This window comes from Dama dama, chromosome 11 (assembly GCF_033118175.1).
Source record: "Dama dama isolate Ldn47 chromosome 11, ASM3311817v1, whole genome shotgun sequence".
Lineage (NCBI taxonomy): Eukaryota > Metazoa > Chordata > Mammalia > Artiodactyla > Cervidae > Dama > Dama dama.
In genome coordinates, this window is record NC_083691.1 from 10,693,518 (window position 1) to 10,720,113 (window position 26,596).

General features: G+C 39.2%; 2 protein-coding genes across 4 annotated transcripts in view; both read left to right on the plus strand.

The window, feature by feature from the left end:
* PPP6C (protein phosphatase 6 catalytic subunit) overlaps positions 1–9,188 on the plus strand; it is a 38,209-nt gene extending 29,021 nt beyond the window's left edge. Inside the window, exons 3-7 of the mRNA XM_061154668.1 lie at positions 34–99; positions 1,178–1,319; positions 4,218–4,297; positions 4,473–4,682; positions 5,790–9,188. Of these exons, the coding sequence (XP_061010651.1) occupies positions 34–99; positions 1,178–1,319; positions 4,218–4,297; positions 4,473–4,682; positions 5,790–6,038 (747 nt within the window). The 3' untranslated portion in view covers positions 6,039–9,188. The remainder of the gene's footprint in view (positions 1–33; positions 100–1,177; positions 1,320–4,217; positions 4,298–4,472; positions 4,683–5,789) is intronic.
* Positions 9,189–12,010: 2,822 nt separating this feature from the next.
* The window catches only part of SCAI (suppressor of cancer cell invasion), a 114,936-nt gene continuing 100,350 nt past the window's right edge, over positions 12,011–26,596 (plus strand). For all 3 annotated transcript variants that reach the window (XR_009694641.1, XM_061154669.1, XM_061154671.1), the window contains exons 1-2: positions 12,011–12,175; positions 12,878–12,922. Coding sequence is in view for 2 of the 3 variants with exons in the window: in XM_061154669.1 (XP_061010652.1) it covers positions 12,123–12,175; positions 12,878–12,922 (98 nt within the window). In the remaining variant the exon portion in view is untranslated. The remainder of the gene's footprint in view (positions 12,176–12,877; positions 12,923–26,596) is intronic.

Consider the following 26,596-nt stretch of genomic DNA (forward strand, 5'->3'; position numbering starts at 1 on the left):
TTGTAATCAGCATATATTGCCTTTCTTTTATAGTTTTATGACCTTTGTGAACTATTCAGAACTGGAGGTCAGGTTCCTGACACAAACTACATATTTATGGTATGTAAACACCAGTGATATCAACTACTTATTTCATTTTATATTTTTTCAACTACTTATTTTAAATGGAGGAGATCTATCTTACTACATGTAGATTATGTAATACTTTCATTGCCATGTGACAGTCACTATTTAAATATGTGAAAAGGTGATTCAGTACTTTGCTACATTTTGCTGTGTCCTTTCGTTGAGAATAATTGTTCTTGTAAACTGCTGTGCAGGTAGGACTGGGTTATAGCCTTTTTGTAGTTTTTGGTTAGGTAAAAACAAAAAAACAATAGCTTGGAACCTCAGGTTTAAAGCATAAATCTTCAATTTACTGTTATTTTGTCATCTTTTTTTTTTTGAGCATTCATTTTCATCTGTTATTAATCTGGATTGAAGAATGTACACATTTACACATTTGCTATTAAGGTAGATACTTGCTTTCCTTTTGGAATAAAATGTTACTGTTTAATTTTTTTTGAGTCCTGTTATTTTCCTTTCTTCTGAAAATTTCTGGGTTACTCTCTTATTCTTTTAGCTGTTTTCCAATGGTCTAATATTGGCCCAAGTAAAACATAAATGGGAAGTGTAGATAGTATGTCTTCATATGCAGTTGTTAAATACAAAACTGAGTGTAGAACACTGTTATGATATTTGCTCTAAAAAAAAAGAACTATTTTCAAATTGACAGCTCTTTTGATACAGTTAAAAAGATTTTTGAAATTCATTTAAAGTTTTTTGATTCACATGTTTTTTTTTTTTTTGATTCACCTTTTTTTTTTTTAACAAACATTTATTAATGTAGGTAATAAAGAATTGAAAAAATGATGGTTTTATAGGAAAAGTCCTTGAGAGAACTGCACAGCAGCTTGCTGTAAGCCTCCCGCAGCATAAGACTAGCACATTTAGTAGGAATAGCTTATTTACTTCCATTTCAATTTTTTGTTAAAACCCAATTTCCAAATAATTCAGTGTGTGACTCTTCATTTTTGTTATTTTGTACCATGTCTCTTGAGTTTGTGCACTTTGGTATAATTTTTTTTAAATATTGCTGTTATTATATTGTTTGTAACTGTAAATTTTTACTTTACAGGGTGATTTTGTAGACCGAGGTTACTATAGTTTGGAGACCTTCACTTACCTTCTTGCACTAAAGGCTAAATGGCCTGATCGTATTACACTTTTGCGAGGAAATCATGAGAGTAGACAGATAACACAGGTGTATGGATTTTATGGTAAGATTTTCTGTTTCTCTGACTCTGAATATTGTCTTACTTCCTCTTTGGGGAAAAAACGCCACATACGTCATACATGTGCTTTTAATAGTAAAATTAGAAAATACAGATACTCTTTCTCCACTTTCATTTTTAACTCCATTTTTTCCCTCAATCAGTTGAAAATCTGACTACGTAGAGAGAACCATTCTATTTTTTCTTTTTTTACTAAAGTGTATAGTTGATTTATAATATTACTTTCAGGTGTGCATCACAGTGATTCAATATTTTTATAGATTATACTCCTTTTAAAGTTATATTAGCTATATCGCCTGTGTTTATAGTATATCCTTGTAGCTTATTATTTTATACATAGTAGTCTGAGAGAACCCTTTTTAACTTTTTGGTGTATGTCTTTCTAGATCAGTGCCTCAAAATGTAGTCTTCAGTTTACCTCATTGGAATTATCTGGGGTGCTTGTTAAAATTGTAGACTGCTGGGTGCCACTGTAGACCGTTTGGGGTGGGGCCTTAGAACCTGCTGAAAAGGAATGTTTTGCACCCTCAGTTTAAGAGCCTATTCTATATACATATGTATGTGTGTGTGTTTGTATACATATCTGTGTATGTATACATCACATCAAGCTAAAATGTGGTCATACTTGGTTTTTTAATATTGTGACCAGCTTTTTCATTTCATTAATGTTGTTTTTGTAGCTGCACTGTAATACACTGTATGGATGTACTGTAAATCTGTGTACTTCCTCCAGAGAATACTGGAACTGAAGTCATTAAAAGTAAAATAGCTACTTCTATAAAATTTTGTATGATTGAAAGCTTTTAAAGATGAGATTTGGAGCTCTTTGAAAGAGGTAGATAGAACTCTTGAGATATTAATATGAATTTTCTTTGAGCACAAGGCAAATATTGAGAGATTAAAAAATATTAATCTCATAACAATTTAGTTTTAGACTTTATATTTTGAATTATCTTCTGTCATTGTAAAGATAAATTGAACTCTCTTACTGCTCATTTTGTCAGCCATTGTCAGTTATTAAACTGAGAAATTTTGAGAATTTATTGTTTATTTATTTATGGTCACCCTTTGTTTCTTGGGGAACCTTAGTTCCCCAATCAGGGATTGAAAGCAGGCCACGGCAGGGAAAGCCTGGAATCCTAACTACTAGGCCATCAGGGAACTCCCTGAGAATTTGTTGCTTATATAACTTTGTTAACAGAAATTGAAAAGTTAGATGGCTAATATTTATCTCCTTTCTACAAGTTACTTCTTATTTACATTCTCAAAATGCCAAATACCATTTAGAATAAAACTGATTGATGCTTTTACAAAATAATCGGTATTTTGGATAACATATAATATGATGTTAGCTCAGTGAAAGCAGCTGACTCCAGCTGTCCAAGATTACTATTATGCATATACTTACACCCCAGAAATTGACCAACATTACCACTGTAGGGCAAAAGGAATAAAAGGGGGAGAGGAAAGAGGACATTTTAATCATGATGCCTTGACTGAAGAAAATGATAGCAGCACAACATCCAGTACTGAATGTTTTTGATCCCAAGCTATGCTCTAGTGCTCATAAAATGGTTTTGTTTAGTAAGAGGAAGCCCATCTGCTCCTCAGGAGGAAGATAGATTTAGTCATCATGGAACTTAATATTGATTTTAAAGTAAAAATGTCCACACATAGCTATTATATTGGGCCTTCAGTTCATCTTGATAAACATGGTTGTAGTTAGCAGTTATTATGAACCAAGTGCTTTGCTTATGTGTTAGGGTGAAAAATTGACAAGTCGATTCCTACTGGTAAACTGTGCTCAGTGTTAGAGATGTCTCCTGAGACGTTTACATAAAGATCCTGCCTCACGTAGAGATACAATTTAGAAAATTATGAGGGTTGACCATACCCCACAGTATCATTTTCAGCTGTACTTAGGACAATAGTGATATGTGTTTTTTTGCAAAATTAAGGAAGAAACCAAAGAGCATGGCTTCCTTGGTATTAACTGAGAGAAGAGATTAATATACTTTATTAACTGTTGTAGACAGCAGAGAGAATGTTCAGCTGAGAATATATAAGACCTAGCAATAACTACCAGGGTACTTACTAGAACTCAAGTGTGTAGTTGCACAATCTGCAGAAAATCTCAGGAGAAACAATGTAGGTCTGAGAAATGTTGAAAAGGGGATTACCCATGTTCTTGTGATTAAGGGTCCTTTAATGTGTTTGGTTATCCTGCTAGCATAAAGTAGTCACGTTAAATACATTACTGTGTTTGATGGAATTGCCCAGAACTTTTTTAAAGTTTGTTTATTTATTTGACCACACCACATGGCCTGTAGGACCCGGTTCTCTGACCAGTGATCAAAACTGCACCTTTAGCAGTGAAAACAAGGAGTCCCAACCACCAGACCACCAGGGAACTACTCCCAGTGTTAATGATGAGACAAAAACGTTTGCTCTGGGTTATGTGAAATTAATATTTAGGTCTTCTTGATTATAGCATTTGACCAATAATTTCAGCTGCTTCTTAGGGCCACTTTTGGAATGAAAAGTAGGACCACTTTCCTAGACCAGTTAGCTACTAGTCTCCTGGCTCTACATGGGGGATCTACCAGGGCTAAATATGTGTCATAACCTGCCATCCTAGTTTAAGCATAAGTTCTGTTGTCCTAGTGTTAGATATATCCTTTATTTATTTTATTTCATTTATTTATTTTTTGGCCATGCCTCACAGCTTGCAGGATCTTAGTTCCCCAACCAGGGATTGAACCCAGGCCACGGCAGTGAAAGCGCTGAGTCCTAACCACTGGATCTCCAGGGAACTCCCTTGTATTCTTTATTTTTATCAGCATATTCAGAACTTCATTAATGAGAACTCTGTTTCTCTCATAGATGAGTGCCAAACCAAATACGGAAATGCTAATGCCTGGAGATACTGTACCAAAGTTTTTGACATGCTGACAGTAGCAGCTGTAAGTTTATGTAAATCTTTTCAAAAACTTAAGTATTTTTCTGCCAGTAACACTTTGCATATGTTTATCTAATTGCCATCTCAATTATATTGATATCATTAGCACTCATTGATGAATTTAGGTATGACTGAGTTTATTGTTATATATTCAACTCTTTGTTATCTTTTTTTGCTAGTTAATAGATGAGCAGATTTTGTGTGTTCATGGTGGTTTATCTCCTGATATCAAAACACTGGATCAAATTCGAACCATTGAACGGAATCAGGAAATTCCCCATAAAGGAGCATTTTGTGATCTGGTTTGGTCAGATCCTGAAGATGTGGATACTTGGGCAATCAGTCCCCGAGGAGCAGGTTGGCTTTTTGGCGCAAAAGTCACAAATGAGGTAAAGCCAACATTTTTGTAAAAGTGGTTTGTTGGTCGCTAATGGCATATGTAAAGAACTATGGTTGTTATAGATACCAAACTTCTAGTCTAGTTTACTCAAACTGTGGTGCTCGTGGATATCAGATTTCTTGTCTGGTTTATCATATGTCTTTCCTTAAGGTTAAATGAGATCATGAAATAAAAGCACCTCCTTTAGCATCCACTGGTACTATGTGTAAAATAAATTTTCCTCTTCTTTCAAACAGTGAAAGTAATGAGATAAGGGCAAGATAGGCAACTTTTTAATATATATTTCTTAGTGTATATTTATTTTTTAAATTGAGATATTGACATATAACATTGTATTAGTTATGTATATAACATAATGATTTGATATGTGTGCTTACTGTGAATAGGCAGATTTTTTTGAGGTTCAGCTATTTTCATTTAAAAATACACACACATACACAGGATAAACTAATCCAGCATAGTGGAGTCAGAGAGCTAGATTTATCTTGTCTGAGCCTCTGTTTCTTTCAGTTGCAAGAGAAGGATAATAAATCTCTTTCCAAATTTTTTAAGAGCCATACTGAAGCCTCAGTAAATGATCGATATTGATAGTAATGTGTTTGTGTGCTGTCATGTCCTACTCTTTGCAACCCATGGACTGTAGCTTGCTAGGCTCCTCTGTCCATGGGATTTCCCAGACAAGATTCCTGGGGTGGGTTGCCATTTTCCTCCTCCAGAGCATCTTCCTGATCCCATGTCTCTTGTGTCTCCTGCATTGGCAGGCGGATTCTTTGCCACTAGCGCCACCTGGGATGCAGACTGATAGTAATATGTTTATTATTAAACCATAAAAAGCTTTGCTTCATATCTGAATGTACTTACAGAATGCTTTTCTTTCAGAAATTTGTGTCTAATTATGTGATTATTTCTATAACTCAGGCCAAAGTGTCTGACTTAGGAAAATTAGTGGGGAATAACAGTAGAATGGGTTCTATAATCAGGAGAGCTTTAGTTGATACAGGATTTATACTTAATTTAAATGCTTATTTTCTTATATATGTAGGTTGATTTATTGAAAAATGTGCTGAATACTTAACAGAACCTTTCTAAATTGCAGTTTGTTCATATCAACAACCTAAAACTCATCTGCAGAGCACATCAATTAGTGCATGAAGGCTATAAATTTATGTTTGATGAGAAGCTGGTAACAGTATGGTCTGCTCCTAATTACTGCTATCGTTGTGGAAATATTGCTTCAATCATGGTCTTCAAAGATGTAAATACAAGAGAACCAAAGTTATTCCGGGCAGTTCCAGATTCAGAACGTGTTATTCCTCCCAGAACGACGACGCCGTATTTCCTTTGAGGCCTTCGCCCCATCCTGCTGACCCATTTTTCTGCCCTCTTCTTACCCCAACTTTTGTGTATTACCCTCTACAATATACTTTTTATTGAGCACTTTGCTGCTGAAATGCTGCCTCTTGCCTTTTTTTTTTATTTTAAATTATCTAAATTTATTGTTTGTTATGGTGTCTATAGCAACGTTTTTCTATCAGTTTCCTCCCCCTATCCCGTCCCCGCCTTGGACTCATTTGAGGAGACTTGAGAAATGTCTTAATACTCACACTGCTGCATGTAGCTCTTGCTTATTTACCGGTCTGAGGGAAACAGAACGTGTCTCCTTTGTAAAAGCCAATTGACAGAGCAGACGACACCGCAGTACCCCTCCTTTTGCATTGTTCGGTCTTTTGTTTAGTTTGGTAAGTTTTAAGAGATTTCAGCAGCAAAGTTGTTATCCAGTGGGCACGATGGACTGCAAATGACTCGAGTTATGTATACCGTCCCAGCTGTAAACTTCGTTGTCCTTTGTTGGATGATATTTTAAATGGATATAAAATAAATTGGTCTAAAGGGCTGCCCTTTGTTGTGTTTTTAAATTTTGGTTTTAAAACTGCTCTAGCTTATGACTTTGTACATTAAGATAATTGTATTGATCTTTTTCCAGATTCCTTGTATTTTTTAATAAAGTAATCCTAAAAAAAACTCAGATAGGTTAAAATGTTAGAAATTTTAAACAGCATACGTTGTTAGCTTAAAGTTATTCTTTTTTTTTTCCTAATCAAAGTTCTTGACCCTTTGGCTATTAAGTTTAAAACTTCAACTGAAATTCAGTACTATTTATTTTAAAAAAATCACTAAACTGTGCCTAAAATAAATGACTGCCATATTAATGTTTTGGTTTATATCCTCTCTAGTAATAGAAAAACATTTAATACTTGTAATGCTGATGTGTTCATTTGATACCAGTTGAGTAGAATATGATCAATCCAGTTTACAGTCTATCATGAGTATCATTAAGTAAAATATATGTACTTTTCAATGGGAGTCATTCTTCTCTTGCTGTAACACTTGACCTTAACTTTTAGAAAGTATTCATTTTTTAACTGCAACTGGAAACGTTGAAAAGTCAGGACTCTTGTATTTGTGGACTGTAATCTGAAGCAGATTTTTTAAAGTGTAGAAAAAAACCCAAATTGTCCTTTTTGTAAAGGTCTGTGATACCATGTTTTGGCTTTGTGTAAGTAATTTGAATATCCAAAGGGTTGTGATGATCAGTTCTTGATATGCAACTGTCCGCTTAATAAGGACAAGTGTTCCAGTAGTGTCTCTTATGACTTTGGTCATAAATGATGCTAGAATTAACCATTTTGTGAAATAGTTGGTATCCATTTACTACTATAATTAATTTTTTGTCATTCCAGGAAATCTTTGTGAAGCCAGCCAATTAATAAAGCACTTTAGCATCTGTTCAGGTAGTTTTGAAAACCAACTTTTTCCCATTCAGGATAAGAACTTCCAGGTTACCTAAAAATGCAATAAAAATCTTTATAGTCTAAGCTTCTTGGCACATAATTTTTCATCAGGGCTTTTCCTTTATTAAATGAGCACAATACTGTTTTAATTTTTACCCCCTTAACCACACAACTCCTTGTATAGTTTTTAATTGTGTAGCTGCAAGAAAGAAGTGACTAAGACATTTGCTGCAAACACTTGAACTGTTGGGTCAGTAGCTTTGTGTTACTGCCCTGACCCCAGTGTAATTCAGGGGGAAAGGTATTTTTTATCTTACAGGGATATGTAGCTATGTATTTTACTAATTGTGAAACACTGGAAATTAATGATGCAGACAACTTGGTTTGGTCTTGGAACAGCTCTCTGCAGTATTTTTTTTTTTTTCTGTTACCATAAATTGTATTTAAGTGCTTGCTCTCACCTGCTTTTAAGTTGTACCAATAAAATCAGTAACCCTCAGCTCTTCCTTCCCATTTGACACTCCTTAGCTTAGATTGATGTAGTTGTTTTAGTTATCTGTGTAATGTGACTTTTATTTTTAAGTCATGGTGTACTGCATTTGTTTGTCACTAGTTGGGCACGTGCCAATATTTCTGTCCATTCCTTAACTGCCATCTCTGTTTTGCCTGATTTTTTCTCTTCAACGGAATAATGGCTTTTTGCATGAAAAAAAGTTTTACTATTAGACATGTAAAGGGAAGAGAGAGTGAATGTATTGGACTTTGTAAGCCTAAAAGGAATATTTGGATCCCTCTAATAAAAAGGGCTATGTACTATTTAGAGTAATCATGTGGTGGAAAATACTTGCAAGTCACAGATTTATAGGCAGGAGGCTCTGTTACTCCCTGTGTCTAGGCTGAATGTAAAATCCCTTATGTTGTATTAATGGGGGTAATAACTATTTTTATTTGCCAATGATATACTTGGTTTCTAATAAAATGTCCTAGGCTCTAGTGAGAACTGTCTACTTTTAATTGCCAATTACTCCCCTTTCCTCATTTTTCTGATATGCTCTTGGCTAGCTTTTTCTCGGTTAATGCTTTTTCCTGAAAAATCTCACCATTTTAAATGTGTTTATTTGAGTGTGATCCTAAAAAGCCTGGATCAAGAGCACATCTCTAATATGCAGCCTGCATCATTTCCTACTCCATCTGGATGTCTAGAACTGTTGGACGATTTTGATGTCTTAAACCCTGGGTTTTGCTTTTGAAATAAGGTTTGAAATACTGTTCTTCGCATTAAGATTTGTGTGTTTTTGCTTTGTAAGCCCAGCATCAGGTTTTGGAAAATGCCTGTACTGTGAAAGCAAATCCGAACTCTCTCTGAGCCTCTTTCATTGTCAGAAATAGAATTGCTTTCCATCAGCCTCCAAAAAATTGTATATCTGGGGTGGAAGAGATTTAACAGCAAAAATCCAGATTTTTAAATGTACTTGTTTTCTAAATGCCAATGTTTGTAAAGCACCTTCAGTTCTTTGGATGAAAGGTGCTATATTCTCTCAGTGTAAATTAATAAAAAGATTATAGGAAGTTTGTCAAAAAATTTTATCTAATGCAGTCTGTAGTATGTCCCAACAAGAAGTTAGCATTTTATATAACACAATTTAAAAAAATGCTTATTCCTTTACTTGGTTGCTTGACTAGTAAACAGAAGTGAAACTTTTCTTGTTCTGCATTTGACTCTTAAGTGTCCCAGTTCTTTAAAGGCAACATTCATTGTTCTGTGCTGGATCCACTGCCCAGAACCCTGCTTCATGAGATCGTCACAACTCTTTCACTTGCGTAATTAAACAGTGTGAAGTCATGCTAATGAAATATACAGTAGTAAAACACCGAACAGAAGCATTTGGAAAGTCCCCTAGCGTGAAACCACGCACAGTAGATGCTTGGGGAAGGAGCCTGTTCCCCTGTTACTAGTTTTCCTGTTAATCCCTTGGTGAATATGTGCCTTTTTCACCTTTGTGATAGTAAGTTTATGCTGGTTTGGATCATTCAAATGTTTCCTTAATTCAAAAATGCATGACGTTTATGAATTTTTTTTTTGCATGTGTGTCAACAAAAATACTTACTAGGTAAGTATATTCCACTCAGTCCTTGGGGATCCACTGTTCTCGGCAGTTTGCTCTTTTTTATATAAATGGAAATGCGTTATTAAAGACTGAATGCAGGCATTATGGAATAGTGGAAAGAATATAGGTTTTGGGATCAATCTAGGAAAGAACCCCAGGTCTGCCAGGCAGTAAGAACAGCTAACCTGTATTGAGCACACTTAGCTGAATACTGTACATGCCCTATTTTGTATCATCCTTAAAATGGCTCGATGACTATATTACCTCTTTGTTCATCAGATTCGGAAACAGATCATAGGTAACTCGAAGGAGAGCTAGAACTTGAACCCCTTTAAGGCATCCTAGAGTCGTACATCTTACACAGTATTGGTTGTTGTAGCTGTGTGACTCCCAAGCAAGTTGGATTCTAATCTTAAAAATTCTGGGTCTAAGAATACATACAGGGTTGGTCTCAGGATTAAAAACAGCACTCAAAATACCCAGTCCCTGACCTAAAGTTGCAGTTTATTGAGAGCACACTTATATGCCATTTGCCCAAATTCATTGTAGTTAGGAAGTAAGAGTAATCCAAGGCAATATATAATTGCTGACATAGTGTAGTTTATGTAAGTACAACAAATTTGGAGAAGGAAATGTTTGATTAGGATGGAGTAGTTGGGAAGGCTTAAAAGAGGAAGTGTGAATTGAAAGAGGAACATGTACCAGAATGATGGGCCATGCATTTCATGTAGTAGAAGCACAGAAGCAGGGATTACTAGAACTTGGACATGATTTGGAGATAGAATTGAGGGTACGTACTTCTTGGGAAAGCTTAAGAAATGAATAGCTGCAGCTCTATTGACAATACTGTGTTACAGAAGCATTGGCCAATGGTGAAAAACCTTGAAAACCAGACAGGATAGTTTTAATTCATGTTTTGAGAAACATAGTAAATGACTTTCAAAATTAGTCGTCTTAGTAAGTTGATCCCACCAGGACTCCTACCCCATCTTTCCCAGTCTGACAGATTATTCTGGGGTTCTTTCCTTTTTCTGGCTTGGTAATAGTGTAATAGTAAGGGTGGATACTACTGGTTGGGAATTAGGTGACTGTGGTTCTATAATTTTGGGATTATGTAAAATACTAATTTGGGGAGCCAACATGTTCAATTGTTTTTCCTTGTCAATGCCATTTTAAAGGTTCCATTACAATTTACCATCATTTCACTGAAGGAAGTATGTAAAAAGAGCTGTCTCAGAATAAAGGACAGCCCTTTACACCAAATAAATTTGACTTTATGAAAAATTAGTATTCTTATTTTTGCCATTTGTGGAGATCAGTAAGAGATTTGTCCCAAGCCTTTTAGTGTGTATAACTCTAAGCTGTTATATTATTGATGCACAAAAGCATGTTCCACTAAAACAGAAGTAGCTTAAGAGAAAATTATTCCTCTTCTCAGCTCCAAATAGATTCTGAGGCTCTACCAAACAAAAACTACAGAGGAATGCAGCAAGGGGAAGGGGATTCCACCAAAAAGGAAGAATTTTGTTAATATGTTAATGAGTTACATCTTATTTTGAAGGATGGTCTTGTTAAAGCAGAAAAGATGACTGATTATGCTTATGTGCTGGTAGTCTTGCATGCTTAGGTCTGGCAACAATGCTAAAAATGCAAAGAAATTATTTCAAAATCGATTAGCTGGAGCAGAGGTCACAATTACCTTCAGTATCACAGGATGGTTAGCAACACATTCAGGGGTCAATTCTATACAGGCATTTGAAAACAGCCCATTGCTTTTGGTTATGGCATCAATTCTGTTTGCAGGGTTGATTTTCCTTTCTTGGTAATTTACTTTATAAACCTCTTGCTTTCTTGGAAGCCTCCAAGCCTGTGATCTTCTCTGCAGAGTACTGAGCACCTAAACCACGCTTTATTTTGATAAGATTCTTACAGTTTCCTTGCTGGATTCTCTATGAAGCTCTGAGTTCTGACCATTACAGCATGATGTAGTCTGGGACCGGATATGAGGTGGTCAAAATGAAGCTCAGTTTGGAGACTTCGCTCACTGTCGCACCTGCCAGAGGAGTTTGGGAAATTGCAGCGCTTGGCTGTTGGGTCTGGCGTGGCGCAGGGTCGGGGGGCACCAGCAGGTGTGTGGGATGCAGGAAGCTGAGCCAAAAGAACCTGCCCGCAGGTGTCTGGCGCCGGAGACGCAGTTTCTACTTTCGGCCGCACGGTGGCGCTTAGATATCCCCGGCCTTGCTAGCAGTCTCTAAGGCACCTCCGCCGCCACCTGCAGTCTCAACCAAACTCTAGGTGGCGGGATGTGACGGCCCGAGAGTCCAATCGACCGCCAGGCTTTCGGCTACACTGCAGCTCTAGCCAATGGGAGCCGAGGAGAGGCGCGGAGGAGGCGGGTCTCGCGGCAAGCCTGGCAGAGGCGCGAGGCCCTCCGCCCGCCTCTCCGCCTACTCCAAACCTCCGCCGCCTCAGCTTCCCGAGCGAGCCCTGCGGCCGCCGGAGCAGCTCCCGCGGCGGAGCAGGAGCCGGATGGTCAGAGGAGCCCGGCAGCCCCAGCAGCCGCGGAGTCGCCTGGCCCCCAGGTGGGGCGGGGGCTGGATGGAGGTCGGGCTTGGGGATGGGGCGGGGGCGCGGGAGCGGGCCCAGGGCAGCAGCTTGGGGCCGTGAGGCATTCGGGGGCGCCGAGACTGGCGGGGCGGGGGGTTCAGGCTGCGGGGAACTCGGGGGTCGCCTAGGGGGCGGCGGAGCGGGCTGGCCGGCGGTCGCACCCTCCCGGCCGGTAAGAGGGGTGTGTGAGGGAAGGGGCGCCGACGGGTGAGACTCGGGGCGCTGGGCCGGGAGGGGCAGGAACGCGCGCGCCGGGTGGAGGGGGCCGTGGAATGTGGGGGGCGCCGGGCCTGGAGGGGCGGGGCTCGGAGGGGCACTGCACGGGCGGGAGGGGGTGGGCACCGGGAAGGGGAAGCGGAGGGGCTTGCGGGGTTGATGAAGCAGACAATGAGTAGGAGGTGGTGGGTGGTTTTGGGGAGATGGGCTGTGACGAATAAGGATGAGGATGGAGTGAGAGACCAGGAGACAGAGCAAGGTTTGGGCAAAACAGATATTAGGGGAACTGAGTCCCAGGGTCGCTGGGAAACAGCATAAGGCGTTTTGTAAGGTCAGGTATGGGCTTCGCGAGTCTAGGGTTCTCGAGGGCGGTCCGTTGAGTTCTTGACTGGCACAGTATGGCCCGCAGATGTGTTCTGGTATGTTACTTTTAGTTACCATCTTATCTGTTTGGTCTGTAGACTGACTGGCACAGTGGAGAAACCACCCCGAAAACGGAAAAGCAGGTAAGGCAAAATGCCTTCCTAATTTTTATTCGTATTTTCCATTTGCTTGGGTGCACCTGTGCTATACTGCATAATTATACACTGTCAGTGAAGTTTTTATTTAGCTCCTTCCTTAATGGGTGTAGCTGTGTGCAGGATCTCTCTTCTGAGGACCTCAAAGTATTACCTGTACACTTCTTTTTTTGTATCTAAGATTATATGGCAAACAGATGTGGATAAGTGAGAAGTCCTAGTTTTTTTATGTTAGCCGAAATTTCAACTTCTTCACCAGCTCTGTTTTAAAAGCTAAGGTTTATTGAACACCTACTATGTGCCAGGTAGGATGCACAGGTGATTATTTGTATTATCTTCTGTAATCCTTGAAGCTCCCCAAGGAAGTGTACAGTTAATCACTGTTTTACCCAGGAGAGAACTGAGACACAAGAGAAGCTGAGCATTTCTCCAAGATCATACATCTAATAAATGATAGAACCAGGATTGGAATCCCGGCAGTCTGACTCCGGAGCTGAAGCTTTTAACGTTATTGTATAATGCCTCTAATAAATAAATAATTGAAAATCGGTAACTTTTAAAAAATTCACTGTACATAGAGTGTAATAAACAGCTGAACCACAGGAAAATAGATACAAAAGTAGTCTGCAGCAAGTGCATTATTCTGTGCATCCATTCCATTTTCTGAGCACATCCCACGTGTCAGGTACTTTATAGCCATTCTTTGTAGTCATTTGAAGATTCCTTTTTCACAGATGTTGGCGTTGGCCTAGAGAAAGTAAGTGACAGTAGTGAGGATGTGGCCAGTAGGGCCACTGTAATAGTACTTGCTGAGTTATCCATGTTAATACCTGGAAAATCTTAACAGTAAGTAGATAATGAAATGCTGATGGTGGAAAGTGTCAGTAGCCAAAGTTCCTTTATCACTCTTTGGGCCTGTATTGGACAATATGGTAGCCGTGTATGGCGTTGAACACTCAAAATGTGACTCGCATGACTGAGGAACTGAATTTTTAATATTATTAGTTGCAATTAATTTAAATTTAAAAATGGATACTTAACTGTTGGAAAATGTTTATATCTGGAACAACTTGGGTATGTGAATCTGCTTTTTCATCTGTAAATTATGAAATCTGAATACAGATCAGATTTATCCAATGAAAACTTAATGTCCAAGGTGAGGTAAATATTTTAAGTATTAAAAAACACACCAAATTTCAAATTAGTACAAAAAGAGCATGGCAAATTTTTCATTATTAATTTTTATGTTGATTACTTCATGAAATAGTATTTTAGATATACTGGATTAAATAAACTGTTACTCAAATTAATTTCAGTTTTTTCTTTTTATTTTTTCTAACATTACTGGGAATTTAAAGATCACAAATATGGCTTACATTTACTTTCTTTTCAGTAGCCCTTGTTTAACTCTTATTACTCCATTGCCAGACTTTTAGAGTAGCCTCCTGACTGGGTACCCTACTTTGAATCTGTAATTGATTCACATACTTTGCAAGTTGATCTTGTAATTCTTAAGCTTAAGGTCCTTATGTGGTTCCCCTTGTTTACTGAACATAATTCAGACTTTTTAGTGTCATCATGAAAAGAAACTGCTCTCTATTATGATAAACCATAAAGAAAAAGAATATTTAAAAAATGAGTGTTTGTATATATATATGAGTGTATGTATATATAATTTTAACTGAATCACTTTGCTATACAGCAGAAAGTAACACAGCATTGTAATTCAACTATACTTCAGTGAAAAAAAAGAGAGACTGCCTTTATTTCACTTCTCCCTATCTTCCCAGCCACAGTTGAGTTTTGTGGCCTTGGAAATTCTCCATAATGGAGCTACTAAATGTCTCGTATTAAATAACTTTCTGGTGAACCCTTCAGAATGAATTAATTGCTGAATATAACTCTATGTTCTGTTTGCCATTCCCAGAACTTATGTTTAGGTTTTTGCATGATTCCTTTTTCTCTCTGGAATACTTTCTGCTCACTCCTTGGCAAGCTCCCTCCTTTTAAGACTTCCCTCAAACATTGCATCTTCCATGTGGACTTTCTACCCTGTCCTTCACCTTCCTCTTAGTTCGTTCCTACGATAGCTTGTAGATACACCCACGTGTAATGGTTTGGGCTGAATTTGAATCCTAGCTCTGTCAAATACAAGTTTTGAGATGATGTACAAGTTAATAAACCTCTCTGAACCCCAGCTTCTTCCTTTGTATAATGGAAATAATAACAGTTCAACTCTGATAGGGTCATTAAGTGTTCAATATAGTGCCCGGCACATAGAAAGTATCCAATAAATTTTAGGTTAAAAAGCACATTAAATGCCTTTTATTTACCACCTCTTTTCTAAACATATATAGTAAAAGGATGGAAAATAAAGATGTTAAGGCAAAGAAGACATGAGAGAAGAATAATAAAATTAAATCAGTGGCGAAGTTAGTATATAGACTAGAAAGTACTTCACGGTTCCCAAAGGTTGGTTCCGTATTTAGCTCTCAGTTTCCTAGAACAAAGCTAAGAAGAAAATAAAGCTCAACTTCCAGATTCATGCAATCTGTAAAATCAAAGACATGTTCAAGGGAGGCACACTTTTTTTTGACTTTTAGAGAAAAATTTCTCTCATTGATTTTTATAATGGGGACACTGGTTTTGTGGGGAAAAATCCCAAGTGATAAATATACTAGAGAGTTTTTTTTAAAGAGTGCTTCTTATAATGCTGCTCAGTCCAGGTTTAGGTGATACCAGTGAACATTCTGCAGAGAGCCAAAGCACCTGGGTGTAGGTGTACTGCTTGCTGATGGTTTGGCTTGGCTCAGAGATAAGGAGGGATGCATAAATTATCAGAACTCTGCTTCTCTTCAGCACCCAGAATGGTTCCTGGCACCTAGAGAATGTTTGATTGAATTATGGAACGAATGAATCCTTAAATAATTGGTTTCATGAATATTATTTCTTGTAACCAAGTTTTGATAAGCATCAGGCAGCACAGAGTTTTACATTCTTACTCTCAGTCAGGAGTCCTGAGGGCACACGTTCTGCGTATCTGAGGTCAGATCCTGACCAAGTCAGCATTTTGGCCTGAATGGACTGCCAATGTATATGTCTAAAGGGATCCTGTGGGCAGGACCAAGGTTTTTCTCAGAAAACAGTTCTGGGATTGCTCTAAAGGTAGAAAAAATAATGGCCAGACAAGCTCTAAAGATAGATTATAGAGAGAGGATATAATGGTCGTAGCCAGAAATTATTTATAGCTGTTTTTATGAGTTGTATACTGTGGCCATAAAATCCTCAATATCAAATGATGGAACTTCCTGGTGAACATTTCAAGATGAGTTAATCGCTGAAGGTAGTGTTAAGTATCGCTTTGAGCTGGCCTGCTGCGTTGAGTTGTGGACTATTAGGCTGTATATCCTATCCCATTTTAGGAAACGGTTGCCAAGTGTGATTTTTATTTTAGGATAGTTCCTGTGAAGTCATTCTTTTTGATAGACATTAGTTAGTGGCTGAGTTATCTTTTGAGAACATTCCTAGTGGACTAAACTATAAGACAGTTGAAGAAAAACTAAGATGACTTGAGATAAGCACCTCATAACCCACTGTTAACCATTTCTTTGTTCTCCCTGCCCACCACCCCCAACTAAAACTCTTGTTTCCTTGTTTTAGTTCATCTTTGTACCCCTAGTACTGAGGGGTGCCCAATAAAAACATAGGGGACAAACAGATGAATTGGTGGTCAGAGGGAGTTAGTGCAGAATGGGGCTTTGGTGGTCAAAATAATGTGATACTGTTTAATGCCCCTGAAAAACCGTACTAGGCTGAAAGGGGTTTTAAGATTAGGAAACTTAATCTCTATCTGGTTTTGAAGAGTTCCAAAGGCTTCAATATGTCTGTTAATAAGTTTTGGATTATGAACTAGAGAATCCTTTCAGATCCTATTAGGAACAGGACCCATTTGTTTGGATAAGATTCATGTGATTAAAGCTTTATTGTGTGATTTGGGTTTTGTGTGTGTGTGTGTATGATGTATTTAAAGCAAAAGGATCCATATATTTTGGTGGTGTATGTAATTTGTTTAATTTACATTTGAATTAAAAAAAAAAAAACCAGGAAAACAAAACCTTTAAATGCTTTCTAGTTCTGGGTACTAGGGATATAGACATGAATCTGGCCCCTGCTGAGGAAAAGTTCATATCTTGGTGGGGGAGACAGACACACAAAAATGAAATGATATAATTGACTTTGTATATATCCTAAGAGTTTATAGTAATTCTTCATGTTGGTAATGAGGGCAGTTTCTACAGACATTTCATCTAAGCTGTGAAGGTTTAGAGGATAAATTTTGGCAGCAGTGTGACTGTTGAAAATGACAGAGTAGAGCTAGGATGTAGGCTGACTAATGATGCAGTCTTCATTGTTTAGTCACTCTGTCATGTACGACAGACATGACATGTCTTGTGACCCCGTGGACTGCAGCCCGCCAGGCTCCACTGTCCATGGGATTTCCCAGGCAAGAATACTGGAGTGGGGTGCCATTGCCTTCTCCAGGGGATCTTCCCGACCCAAGGATTGAACCTGCGTCTCCTGCATTGGCAGGTTTCTTTACCACTGATCACCTGGGAAGCCCTAGTGATGAAGTCTTAAGAGAGATGAATTCAGAACAAGTGTCAGGTGTGGGAAGAAAGAAGTTTTTAAATGCTTGGGCTGTGATGTCAGTTTAGAAATTATGCAGTAGTTCTCAACGAGGTACCATTTTCTCTCCAAGGGGCATTTGGCAATGTATGATAGGACGAGGTGGTTGGATGGCATCACCGGCTCGACATACATGAGTTTGAACAAGGTCTGGGAGTTGGTGATGGACAGGGAAGTCTGGCGTGCTGCAGTCCATGGGGTCGCAGAGAATAGGACATGACTGAGTGACTGAACTGAACTGAGAGACATTTTTAGTTGTATAAATCAGGGCATTTAGTGGGTTGTTGAAGAGCACTGCTAAACACCTGCAGCATACAGGACAGCTTCCCAACTGAGGAATTGTGCTGCTCACATTGTCTGATGCTGAGAAATCCTGAATTAGAGTTTGAATCCTGGCTCTTCCTAATACTAGCTTTGGGCTCTTGGATAAAGTATTTAACCTCTGAACCTATTTGTTGTTTTGCCCAAGGCAGGTAATGATAGTATCCACTTTGTGGAGTTATTACCCTCCTCTAATAGCATATAAACTTGTTGTTTTCCTTACTATTCTGTTCCCAGCACTTAGAACAGTGCCTCACGTGTAATAGATACTTAGTCACTCTTTGTTGGCTAATTCAATGAATGACTTATTGAGGGGATTCATTGAAGTAATGAGTGTTACATGATACCACTACCTGACATACATTAATAACTCAGTATGATAGCTTTGGTCTATCCTTAGCTTAAATATCTTTATTTTGCCTTCACTTCCAGTATTTTTAAAAATCAGCTTTATTGAGGTGTTATTTACCTATGATAAAATTCACCAATTTTAAGTATACAGTTTGAGGAGTTTTGACAAATATATGCAGTTGTATAACCACCCATTGCAATTATGATATAGAACATTGGTATCCTATGCTTCTTGTACGACTCACATTTGTTCATGTTTCCTTGTAGTCATGGTTCTGGCAACCACTGGTCTTTTTTTCCCTGTCACTGTAGTTTTGTCTTTTCTAGAATTTCATGTAAGTGAATCATTCCGTATATGGTCTTCTGTGTCTAGCTTCTTCCACTTGGTATAATGCTTTTGAGATGCATCCGTGTTATTGTTTGTGATTGTAGTCAGTTTCTTCTTATTGAGGAGCATTTCATTGTTTGATTTTACTACACTTACCATTCACCAGTTGATGGACATTTGGCTTTGTTTCTAGTTGGCTAGTATGAATACAACTGTTATGAACATTTGAGTTAAAGTCTTTGTGCACACATATGTTTTCACTTCTCTTGAGTAAATGCCTAGGAGTGGACTTACTGGGTCTTATAGTAAGTGTAGTTTAGCTTTTTAAGAAATTTCCAAACTGTTTTTCAAAGTGGCTGTACTATATGCATTCCCACTAACACAATGTATGGGATTTTATTTGCTCCACATTCTTGTCAGGACTTGGTATTCTTTTTCAAGTTATATTGAGATATGTAATTGGCATACAGTAAGCTGCATATATTTAAAGCATACAGTGATAAATTTTAACATGTATGTATCCCCTTTGCCATTCTAGGGGTGTGTAGTTATACCATTATGTTTTTGTTTGGCATTCCTTTACCTCCTTTTGTAATTTTCCTGTTCAGATCTTTTGCCCATTTTTGTGGTCAGTTGTTGGTCTTCTTATATAGTTATAGGAGTTCTTTATATTGTATACTCTGAAAATTCTTTATCAGGTGTATGTTCTGCAGATTTTTTCCCCCAGTTTGTGGCTTGCTGTTTCCTTTTCTTTACAGTATCTTGAGGAGCTTTTAGCATGAATAGTAGGTTGGATGGGAACACATTTAATTGAGACAACAGATCTAGGATTAGGTTCGGGTAAGAGCGTGAGTTTATTCTGGCTACATGGAGCATTAAGTGCTGCAGTGTCCCATCTTTAACAGGCTAATGAAAACATGGGTCTGGAGCTGAAGGGAGAGATTAGGGCTTGAGATGCGGATTAGGAAGTCAGCAGCAGATACGCAGTGATCCAGGTCATGGAAAGGAATGAGACAACCCAGAGGGACCATGTGGAGTGGGATGTGCCGATGGCAGTAGAGTGCTGCAGTGAGTACACGGTGAGGAAGCAGACCAGACAGCTTTGTCTCTTAGACGTTGTCTCTTGGCCGTATTATCTGTCCACTGCAGTCTTTCTGCAGGTGGTCATCAAACGAGGAGTGTCTATTTTTGGGAGACAGATTTCTGTACAAAGGGTACACTCTTTGGCGAGAAACATATTCTGGAGGTAGTTGTGTGGAAAACTGGGGGCATGTCTTCCAGTCTACACTGAAACACAGGAATATTAGGGAGTTTCTTTGTGATGATGTTGGCCTAGGCAGTATCTCTGCAGAAAGGCAGTGGCCGTGGTAAGGCTGTTTCTTGTGGGCAAGTGTCGGTGAGAACCTAAGGTGAAGTGCCAGAATTAAATTCTATAAAAACAGACTTGGTGGGGGGGTGTGTGTCTGGGGGGGCCCTAAGAGTAGATGGTCAAAGTATTCAACGTTTTCATGGTAATATTTTATTCAAGAATTATACCTAGACTAGCTCAAGCAGTGGTTTTCAAGGGTTTTCGTAAAGAGCCCAGAGGTTCCTTGGTGGTGATTCAAGGGCTCCAGGGGGTTAGAGTGCCAGGAGGAGGCAGAAGTAGATTAAGCAGGCTAGCTCGCCTCCAAGACTCTATATCTACTTTTCTGTATGTATATATGTATATTTTAAAATTTTTTATTTATTTATTTTTTTGGCTGTGCTGTATCTTTATTGCTTTGCCCAGGCTTTTTCTAGTTGCAGCAAGCAGGGCTACTGTCTCGTTGCAGTGTACAGGCTTCTCATTTCAGTGGCTCCTCTTGTTGCAGAGCACGGGCTCTTGAGCACAGGGGTTTCAGTAGTCATGGTGCTTGGGCTTAGTTGCCCCATGGCATGTGGAATCTTCCGGGTCCAGGGACTGAACCTGTGTCCCTGACGTTGGAAGGCAGTTTCTTAACCACTGAACCACCAGGGAAGTCCTCTTGTATATTTTTAATATGGAAAATTTCAAATAATAATAGATAATCTTAGAATAATAATCTTAGCATACTATAGTGAACCTGAATTGTTTGTCACCCAGCTTGAACAAGTATCAGCTCAATCCTATTTCATGTGTATACATAACTCCTCCACCTGAAGTGTATTCTATACATATTATTCATCTGTAAATGATTTAGTATGTATTGTTGAAAGATAAAGACTCTTCAAGCACATAACTGTAGTTCCATGAGCAACAACTTGAAAGTTAGCAGTATTTCCTTAGTATCATTAAATATTTCATCAGTGTTCAGATATCCATGGTTGATTTAATCATTTTTAAAAAATCTGTTCAAATCAAGATCTAGATAAAATCAGGACTTGCAATTTGTTGATTAGATCTTAAGGTTTTTTAAAAAAATCTATAGTTTGCCCACTCTGTCCCCCCACCACCCTTATGGCAGAAAGCGAAGAAGAACTAAAGAGCCTCTTGATGAAAGTGAAAGAGGAGAGTGAAAAATTTGTCTTAAAGCTCAGCATTCAGAAAACTAAGATCATGGCATCTGGTCCCATCACTTCATGGCAAATAGATGGGGAAACAGTGGAAACAATGGCTGACTTTATTTTTCTGGGCTCCAAAATCATTGCAGATTATGATTACAGCCATGAAATTAAAAGACACTTACTCCTTGGAAGGAAAGTTATGACCAACCTAGACAGCATATTAAAAAGCAGAGACATTACTTTGCCAACAAAGGTCCGTCTAGTCAAGGCTATGGTTTTTCCAGTGGTCATGTATGGATGTGAGAGTTGGACTATAAAGAAAGCTGAGCGCAGAAGAATTGATGCTTTTGAACTGTGGTGTTGGAGAAGACTCTTGAGAGTCTGTTGAACTGCGAGGAGATCCAACCAGTCCATCCTAAAGGAGATCAGTTCTGGGTGTTCATTGGAAGGACTGATGCTGAAGCTGAAACTGCAATACTTTGGCCACCTGATGCGAAGAGCTGACTCGTTGGAAAAGACCCTGATGCTGGGAAAGATTGAAGGCAGGAGGAGAAGGGGATGACAGAGGATGAGATGGTTGGATGGCATCACCGACTCAATGGACATGGGTTTGGGTGGACTCCAGCAGTTGGTGATGGACAGGGAGGCCTGGCATGATACGGTTCACGGAGTTGCAAAGAGTTGGACACGACTGAGCTACTGAACTGAACAATCTGAATTTTTCATTTTCTAAAAGGTTGGGGTATGATTTATAATGATGAAACTCACCTATTTTAGTGTTCAGCTTTGTAAATTTTGACAAATGCACACAGTTGTGTAACCACCACTACAATCATTATATAGAACATTTTCATCATTCCCCCAAATTCCTTTCGGTCCCCATTGACCAATTGGCAACCACCAACCAGTTTTTTCACAGTCTTAAATTTTGCCTATTCGGTCCCCTGGGTATCATTTAGCATGTTTCTCTGTTCCCTGTGTGTCTTATAAATTGGTCGATTGGTCGTTAGAACTAGTTCTGGAGACTTGATGAGATAGAGTCAGGTTTTGTTGGTTCTTTTTTTTTTTTTTTTGCAAGAATGCTTAATAGGGGTGGTATGTAGTTCTTTCAGGGCCTCTTTTTTTTCTTTTTTGCTGCTAGGAACTCACAGTAATCAGTGTCTGTAATTTCATTTGAGGTTACAGATGGTGACATTCTAAATCTTTCATTCCTTCTCAATTGCTAGCTGGAATGCTTTTATAAAAAGAAGTTCTCTTAAATTTTCTTAAATTTTATTTTTGAAACTGACATACAGTCAAATGAAAAGTTCTATGACATTTTAACACATGTACAGATTCCTGTAACCACCACTGCAAGAAGAGTATGAAACATTCTCATTACCCCCAGAACTTGCTTCTGCTGTACTATCAGAGCCTCATCCTCCTTGCCAGCTCCCTGGCAGCTGATCCGTTCTTCATCAACTGCTTAATATTCCTTAGGTACAGTTTGTAAAAGGAAAAGCAGAATAAAGGCTTGTCCCCTTGCCCCTTTCTTTTTATAATTTATACCAAATATCACCATGAATTGCTTTCCTGGCATGCTTCAAAGGTGACTGACTGTCTTTTTATCAACTCATGGATTTAGACATATTAGTGAATTTCAACCCATTGTGATTATTTTTCTTGTTGATGATCATATTGACCAGTGGAAGCCCCTTCTATGTTGGCTCTTGGGTCCTTTTCAGAAGAATCCAGTAGACTTTGGTAGCTTCCTTCCAAACCCATCATTTGTTTTCTGCTCAGGCCTAGAATCAACCATTCCACACAGAGACCTATTTTTTCTAGTATCTCTCAACTTCTAACTCTCTGTTTTGTATCCTGAGAGTCTATCTGATAGAAAGGATTGTAGAACCTACAAGTAGTTTTGAAAACAACAAATCCAAAAGAATGGATTATATACTATATTCTTTCATAATCTACCAGAAATGTATTTTTTAATTGAGTTTTTTTGATAAAAATTGACTAGCACACAATTGGGACATATTTTAGGTTAAGATCCTGAAATATAGGTAATCTGCAATGCTGTTTATGGTTGGATCTGTTGAGAGATTAAGTAAATGACTTGTGAATCATGCAGTAGACTTAATTTTTCTATACTGTGGAAATTATGGGTCCCTAATCTAAGTGGGTGGCTTTCCCACAAGACCAGGATTTTTGCAGGGAGGATAATGAATTCAGGCAGATACACATGGTTATGTAACTAATTGCTTAATATTCTATACATTAGGAGAGTATAACCTGGGAAATTTTGGGAGTAATGTATTAATGATGGAAAAATCTTAGTATTTTGATGGAGCAACTTGTCTGGAATTTTTCTGAAACCAAGATTAGTGAATTGTAAAAGATATCCATAAGGTACTAAATTAATTGACTATATAGTCAGTATGAATCTTATCTCACAAAATGAGGTAACCGTGAAGCATTACTGTATATATGTTATTTATTTTTGACTGTGCTGAGTCCTCATTGCTTTGCCTGGGCCTTCTCTAGTTGCAGCAGGCAGGGGCCACTCTTTGTTATGGTGCTCGGGCTTCTCATTGCAGTGGCTTCTGTTGCGGAGTGCAGTCTCTAGGTGAGCGGGCTTCAGTAGTTTTGGCATACAGGCTCAGCAGTTGTGGCTGGCAGGCTTGATTGCTCCGTGGCATGTGAAATCTTCCTGGACCAGGGATCAAACCTGTGTTCCCTGCATTGGCAGGTGGATTCTTATCCACTGCACCACCCAGGAAGTTCTGTATTATTTATTTTGAATGATATTAAATCCAACCTTGAGACATCCCCTCTGCCCCAACTCTATGAAACTCATGAAAAATTCAATCTCAGGGATTAAGAATGGCATCCACCCCTCCTCAGGGCTGTGCAGCATCTGAGAGGCTTGTGAGGAACCAGGAGAAGGGTGGAAGGTTAGTTTTCAGTCCACTGTGGCTGTGAGTGGTAAGCCTGTTGTCGAGGTGGATGTGGGTCCTTCACGTTTGGTGGCTCTAATGGTTATGACTGACTTGCAGCTCAAGAATCGTTGCCAGGCATGGGGGTTCTGGTGTAGAGGTTTCAGCTCTCCAGGTACAGTGCATACCTGAGTCCCTGTGAAGACTTGTTACCTCCTAGAACACTGCTAGGAAGTGGAGTTGCAAGTCTCTTTTTGTGAGTCCCAAAGCTCTTCCCCTTCCCAATTAAATTTCCCTCCTTTTTTCTTCTTATTTCTACCTTTCTGCCCTCAAAGGCACTTTCTTTCCACCCTTCCCTCAGCGTAATCTCCTCAAGGAGTTTACATTGTCAGAAAACAAACACAAACCTCCCTTGAGGCAGGGACTGTTTTCTTGGGGATTGAGGAATACAGTGAGAGTAAAACATCCATTGGTGTCTTAATAACTTATCCAGCTACTTAATTTTTTTCTTTTTTCTCTCAATAATTATTTTACTCCCTGTGGTGGTTTTAAAGAACTGTGTATAAATTCTTTAATTCTCCTTTCTTTAAAAGATGGAGCTTGGGAACTTACCTGGGGGTCCAGTGGTCAAGACTCCACACTCCCAATGCAGGGGCCATGGGTTCAATCCCTAGTTATTGAACTAAGATCCTGCATGCCACACGGCGTGGTCAAAAAAGAAAAAAAGATGGAGCTTAATTCTCCCCTTGAGTGTCGGGTGAACTCCGTGACTCACTTCTAGGGAATAGAATATAGGAATGATGAGGTGTCCTTTCCCAGATCAGGTTGTAAGGAGTCTTTATCTTCATTCTTGGGTGTTCTCTCTCTTTCCCTCCTTTCCTTCCTCCTCCTCTTGCTCTTGGCTCACTCCCTCTGGTAGACGCTGGCTGCCATAGTGAGAGGGAACCACTTGCTATGTTGTGCAGACACTTGGGCAGCCTATGGGGAAGGCCACATGTTAAGGAAGCAAGGCCTGCCAGCAACCACATGAGTGAGCTTGGAAGGGGATCCTATATTAGTTGAGCCTTGAGATGACTACAGCCCTCGCCAACAGCTTGACTTATTATCCTGGCTTCACAAGGGCTGAATTACATGAGTCCATGATTTTTTTTTTTTTGGAAGACTCTCTTCCAGCATTGGCTCTATTGTACCCCAAAGGGCCTTAGTCTCTCTCTTAAGCTTTTTCTCCTTCTGGATAGGTCTCTGATGTGGAGTGGGGTGGGGTGTGTGTTTGTGTGTGTGTGTTTTGGAAGCAGCTGTCTTTTGATTAGAGGCATTGAAGGATAGTTTACTTTCAGGCAGCGATGTGTCCCTGTGCTAATAAATGAATCTCCAGCCAATTGTGCGTTGTCATCTTCAGAGCCTTTGCTCTCTCCCTGGACTTTGGTCTGACAGATTGAGAGGTAGTCCCCTGCTCACATTCACTCTTATTAAGGGAAGAGCAAAAGGTCCTGTGAAAGTGTATGTGTTAGTCACTCCAGTCGTGTCTGAGTCTTTGCCACCCCATGGACTGCAGCCTGCCAGGCTCCTCTGTTCATGGAATTCTCCAGGCAAGAATGCTGGAGTGGGTTGCCATTTCCTTCTCCAAATTGCCCAGTGAAGGGGTCAGTTTTCCTCTGCCTGGTACCTGTCACCAGATTTTGAATTCTTGTTTTTGCTCTTTCTTAGTTGTCTGGGAAGAGCAGGCAAATCAGTGTCAAGTAAGCTGTGATGGTGGCTGATTTTATGTGTCAACTTGACTTGCCTACAGGGTGCTCAGATAGTTGGTCAAGCATTATTCCTGGAGTGTCAGGGTGTCTTTGGCTGAGATTAACTTTTGAACCATAGTCTTAAATAGTACAGACTGCCCTCCTCAACATGGGTGGGGCCTTATCCAGTCGACTGAAGACCTGAAACTAAAAGGCTGAGTAAGAAGGAACTCCTGTCTGACTGCTTGAGTTGGGACCTCAGTCTTTTCCTGCCTTTGGATGCGATCTGGAACCTTGCTCTTCTTGGATCTCGAGCCCATTGGCTCCCAGTCTGGAATTTAAACCATCAACCCTCCCGTTTCTCAGGCCGTCAGAGTGGAATCATGCCATCAGCTCTCCCAGACCTCCAGCGTAATGACTGAGGATCTTGGAACTTTTCAGTCTGCCTAATTGTGTGAGCCAATTCCTTATTATCTAAACACACACACCCGTTCTTGTTTCTGTTTCTCAGGAGAACCCTGGCTAATACTCAAACCTAGTCTTTTTTATGTCCTTTGTTTCTTACCTGGTTTTCCATAACGCTCCTTAAGCTGTCGTAGCTTCTGCATTACTAACTGTGGGTTCTCTTCATGGATGCAGTCTGCCATGAAATGGTCATCTTCACCAGGAGCTAAGCTTGTCTTTTCATGAGCTTGGCTGCTGCCTTTGGTAGCATTGCAGTCTCAGGCTAGGCACCATTCTTTAGATTCTTGTTTTACAGTTGGGTTTCTTTCAGTCAAGTTCTCTCCATGTATTCCATGGGCCTTGAAAGCATATGTGCCTG